The sequence below is a fragment of the Triticum urartu genome, unplaced genomic scaffold (assembly GCF_003073215.2).
Source record: "Triticum urartu cultivar G1812 unplaced genomic scaffold, Tu2.1 TuUngrouped_contig_6645, whole genome shotgun sequence".
NCBI lineage: Eukaryota > Viridiplantae > Streptophyta > Magnoliopsida > Poales > Poaceae > Triticum > Triticum urartu.
In genome coordinates, this window is record NW_024117423.1 from 1 (window position 1) to 5,494 (window position 5,494).

The 5,494-nt window shown below is 49.7% G+C and overlaps 1 protein-coding gene across 1 annotated transcript; it reads left to right on the forward strand.

Moving 5' to 3' along the window:
• Positions 1-5: 5 nt before the first annotated feature.
• LOC125530904 (wall-associated receptor kinase 3-like) lies at positions 6-1,384 on the forward strand (the record flags this gene model as incomplete). The annotated part of the gene is made up of 1 exon (XM_048695320.1): positions 6-1,384. A coding segment is annotated over one exon (1,071 nt), but the record flags the coding sequence as incomplete, so codon positions are not given.
• Between the last annotated feature and the right edge of the window lie 4,110 nt (positions 1,385-5,494).

A 5,494-nucleotide genomic window follows, 5' to 3' on the forward strand; every position in this document is an offset into this window, starting at 1 on the left:
TCTCTGCCGATCAAAGTGCCAGTGATGGCGGCACAAAGATATTCTCCCTGGAGGAGCTGCAAAAGGCAACCAATAATTTCGATCACACCCGTGTGGTTGGACGCGGTGGCCATGGCACTGTCTACAAGGGCATCCTGACCGACCAGCGAGTGGTGGCCATCAAGAAATCAACGCTTGCGGTGATCAGAGAGATCGACGAGTTCATCAACGAGGTCTCCATCCTATCGCAGATCAACCACCGGAACGTGGTGAAGCTGCATGGATGTTGCCTAGAATCTGAGGTCCCTCTGCTTGTCTACGAGTTCGTCTCCAACGGCACGCTCTACGACCTCCTGCACCGCGAGCAGAACGGTAGCTTGTCGCCGTGGTCCTGGGAGGAGCGCCTGAGGATCGCCACCGAGATTGCAGGCGCGCTCACGTACCTGCACTCCGCGGCTTCCGTGTCGATCCTACACAGAGACGTCAAGTGCATGAACGTGCTCCTGACGGACAGCTACACCGCAAAGGTTTCAGACTTCGGCGCGTCGAGGCTGATCCCGATCGACCAGACACACCTAGTCACTGCCGTTCAGGGCACGTTTGGGTACCTAGATCCGGAGTATTACCACACCGGTCAGCTCAACGAAAAGAGCGATGTTTATAGTTTTGGAGTGATACTCGTTGAGCTGCTGACGAGGAGGAAGCCGATCATTCAGAACGAGTATGGCGAGAAGCAGAACCTGTCCAACTACTTCTTGTGGGCTATGAGGGAGAGGCCCCTCGAGGAGACAGTGGACGCTCAGATCCTCGATGAAGCGAATGGGGAACGGGTTCTGTGCATGGCTCGGTTGGCGGAGGAGTGCCTATGTCTGACACGAGTGCAGAGGCCTACCATGAAGGATGTGGAGATGAGGCTGCAGCTCCTGGCGGGGCGCCGTGTTGTACCAAGGGCGGGGCCGCATGAAGGGGCACAACCTCGCCGTGAAGCTACGGGAGACGTTGGGCGTGGTTGTGTTGTTCCGGTGATTGGTCAGCATGGCTCACGCCAATTCAGCCAAGAGCAGGAGTTCGCGTCGTCTCTGCGTGTACCGCGGTAGTTTGTAGGCATGAAGCATATTGTTAGTATAGAATAAAATGCATATACAGTTGTGTGTATCCTAATTACCTTTTGCTCGTGCTTGCAAAGTCCAATTTTATAACGTGTATTTGAAATTTCAATTGAAATATGTAAAAGTGATTTCTTTTTGGGCCAACCTGGACCCACCAATCAGCAGAACCAACGACATGCCTTTGTCTCCTCTGTTCCAAAACAGAGCGCAAAGGAGGACAACTTCCATTGAAGGCGACTAGAGCTAGTCTGGATGGTGCTGTTTTTCTGTTCCACCGTGCAATGGGAAACGTTTTGAGAAGTACTTTTGTTATGAGAAACATTTTTTCTCACAAAATATTTCAATCTCTAGACTATAAGATTTTTTTTTTGAGTATCCACTTTAGAGTATTTTAGAGTATCCACTTTCACTTGTCTATGAACTGTACAGGCAACTCAGAAGTCCTTTACCGCAGACGCGGCTATTCGAATAGATGATGTTAACCCTGCAGGGGTGTACTTCTTCACACGCGCTCTCGCCACTTACCACCATGTACACGTCGTGTATCTCGGCAACCTTCAAGCGGAAGCCTGGCGAGGGAGTTGGCCACGACCTGACTAACCCCGCAAGTCTCTAGTCCAGGTTTATCGCCTATTCGGGTTCCACCCGCAAGGAGATCCGGCCGGGGTGTCGCTCACGGCCCCAAACGATGTGTACAGGGTTCCCAAGCCCACCAAACGGGCGACGCTTGGTATACCCGGCCACGGTGCCTAGTCTGTCCCAAGCCCACCTCATGGCCTCTCACCGCTACCTTTACCAAATCGTGTTCACACACTTAGCTCTCAACAGTAGGATATGTTCACCACATTCCAATTCATTCCCGATGGATCAGACCTGACTCAACTCTAAGCAGTAGCAGGCATGACAAACAAACATGAATGAGTAGGCACATCAGGGCTCAAACAACTCCTACTCATGCTAGTGGGTTTCATCTATTTACTGTGGCAATGACAGGTCATGCAGAGGAAAGGGGTTCAACTACCGCAACATGTAACAGTTGAAACGTTGTTGTCCTAATGCTGTAAAAGAGAGCAGGAGCGAGAGAGTGGGATTGTATCGGAATGAACAAGGGGGTTTTGCTTGCCTGACACTTCCAAAGATAATATAGCTCTTCATCGGTGTCATCGAACTCCTCGTCGAAACACGTCTACTGAGAGGGAACAACCACCGGCAAACAAGGAAGAACACAATCAATGCAATGCACATCCAAATGAATGACATGTCATATTAAGGTACTGGATTGACCTAGTGCAACAGTTAATCATATTCATTGAAGTGGAACTCAAACATATAGCAAATTCCAACTCCAAAACTAATTACCATTTATTCCATAATCATGAATTGTCCTATTCAGTGAGGTTAACTTGTTCAAACATGCATGAAAAAGGTACATATGGATAGATTGGATTTTTCTGATAATTTTTCATATATAAATTATTTCATTTGGAGTTACGGTTGAATTTCTATGATTTTTCAAAGTTTGCAACATTTTCTGAAATAAATAAATCATTTAAGATTTATTTCAATTCCAAAAAAGTGATTACTACATCAGCATGGCATCACTAGGTCAACTACGCTGATCCAGGTCAAACCTGACCATTGGGTCCCGCATGTCGGTGTAACAGGGTCAGCAGCAGAGGCTGACCAGTGGGGCCAGGTCAACGCTGAGGTGGCAAGGTCAAGCTGACCAGTGGGCCAAGGGCATTAGCTTAATCTTAGCAGGGGGATAAACCTGTGATTAATTAAGGGTGTGGGGCCCATTTGTCAGTGACAGAGGAGGTTAGTTAGCCCCGTCATTAGTACTAATGACGGTGGCACGTCGGCTGCCGCCGGGGTTGGTCGCCGGCGAGCACGCAGCACGGCGGAGGGCTTTGGGTTCGCGCTATAGGGCACGGACCGACGAGCGGTTTGCGGCAAGGGGTTGCTGGCGCTTGCGCGCATCCATTGGTAGTATCAGGAGGGTGAGTGGTGGCCTGAGTCGAGCGCAGCGTTGACTTCGGCGGCAGACAGAGTTCGGGATAGCGCGGGCGCGGGGCTGCAGCTCGCGTTCGATCGAACAGAGAGCACATGCGGTAGCTACGGGGCAGCAGGAGCTCGACCACGTGCTCAGACATGACGTTGCTCCACCATAACGACGGCGACGACAAACGCGACGGCCAGAGCTTGCGGGTAGGACGGCGAGGTCAGATAGCGGACGAGCGCGACCAGGGGAGTAGGGCGAAACGACGACGGAGCTCACTGGGGTCGATGCGCAGATCAGTGGGCTCGGGGGCGACCGGAGCGAGGCGAATCGACGAACGGCGTCCGGTGGGTACCGAGGTTGAAGACGACCAGATGGTGGCGATGTAGGGCCTCCGGCGAAGTGTGGCTCGGTGGGGAGGGCGAGGGCATCGCAGCGGAAGTCTTGGATAGCACGGGGAGGCGAGGGGAGAACGGTGGACGCAGTGGCAGTGAACGGCGGCGACGGGCTCGCTCGGGTGGTTGCGGCGCAAGGGCTGGGGGGAGCGGGAGGAACCAGAGAGGGGGGGGAGATGCAGGGGGTGCCGTGGCGCTCTTGGCGTCCTCCAGCAGCAGCGACGGCAAGCAGGAGGTGGCCGCGCGCGTGCTGGCGTGCGGAGGCCACGCGCCCCTGCCTACTGGCGTGAGGTAGGGGATGACTGGCATCTCCAGTGGGCTGGGCTGCTACAGTAACGGGTTGGCCAGGTAAGTCACTCTCTCTCGCTCTCTAGTTTTTTTGTTTCTGTTTTCTATTTTTTTTGCAGTATGTGTTGATTTAGTTCAAAGACCAAACCACTTTCATAAATCCTGAAATTGTTTGTGGGTGCAAATCATATTATTACAGGGCCCCACCTCAAGTTTCAGAATTTTTAGAGCAATAAATATATTTATAGGATTTATTTGCTCCAACTCAAATAGGTATTGTGTTAATTCAAATACCAAAAATGTCTTGGAAAAATATCCATCATCTCTGGATATGGTTTTCACCTTCTTCCATAAATCATGAACATTTTTGCAGACCAATTTGGATTCATTGAAAAAAAATTAAGTTGAACCTATTTGCATTGTTTTGGTGCTAGGGGTTTGATCATCCCCCATTTCAAGTTTAAAAGAAATTTAGACATGATATAGCAACCAAGCTAGTCCAAGTGCATAGCAAAGCTAGGGATGTTACACCGTCCGGCTACAGGCGACGATGTTTTGCCGTGCCGCTGCCGTAGACGAGAAGAGGAGTCCGTCTGGCCACCGTCGATGAGGTCTTGTCGCGCGCCCACCATCAACGGAAGTACGACGAGAAAGCCGCAACAAAATAATAGGATGGGAATCGTGACTGGTTAGAAGTTAGGGTTGCGGTACTGGTGACGCACCATGGAGTTTTGGTCGGAGGCAGCGCTCCTTTTACCTAGTGCATCACGTAATTAAATCATATTCTGTCCTAATTTTTCTGAAGAAACTTGCCTTATGGGAATATGAGGGATTGCATGCTGATTTTCTTTCTCGGCCAAAAGTTCAGTGGGGAGGGGAAGGAATTGATAGATTTTAGGCAAGTAAAAATCACCTAAAACCGCAACGTGGGGAGGGAAAGGAATCGATGGGATAAAAAAAATTGGTGGGATCGATCAACGTGAGGAGCTGAGTAACGAACGAAACGATGTACGGACTTCTCCTTTAGGAGTAGAGATTTGTGGGTCGTTTTTGGTTAGTGTAGTCCCCTGCATTTGAAGATTGGAATGTAACTAGCAAGATGCCCGTGCATTACACGGGACATCAAGATGCATTTTCTTTTATAAAACGCCTATTGTGATTGACCAATGCGGGAGTAATCTCATGTGTAAAAACCAATGAGATCTCGAGAAAGGCGAGAGATAAGATGAGGAGGAGTGGGGCGTGGTGGTAATTGATAGTCGGACTGAGCGGAGGCATAAGGATGGACGACGACGACAGCGGCCACCATGCCAGATTGTTACAGAGTCTTTCTTTTTTAATTGCTCAACAGTGAGGTTGTGGGAGATAAGGATGAACGAGGGAAGACCCCATCTGCAAATATAGAGAGAGGTTGACAATTTTTGGTTTGCTAAGTGCGCATACCATGCACGTGGCCACCGGCGCACGGGTCTCATCGACCTCGTGCTCGGGGTGTGCTTCCATTTGGCACAAATATAGAGAGAGGTGCGGGTATCTATTTGTAAAATTGTCATAGTTTGCTTTCTATCTATTATATATAGATCGGACGATCTATATTGCAAGATGGCAGACATACCATCATCATCAACTCGGTTTTTTATAAGAATAGAGATGATTGTTTTGGATCCGTGTATCCTGAAACAAAATTTCAACTGATTTTCACCTGCCAATCAAAATTTTAGTAT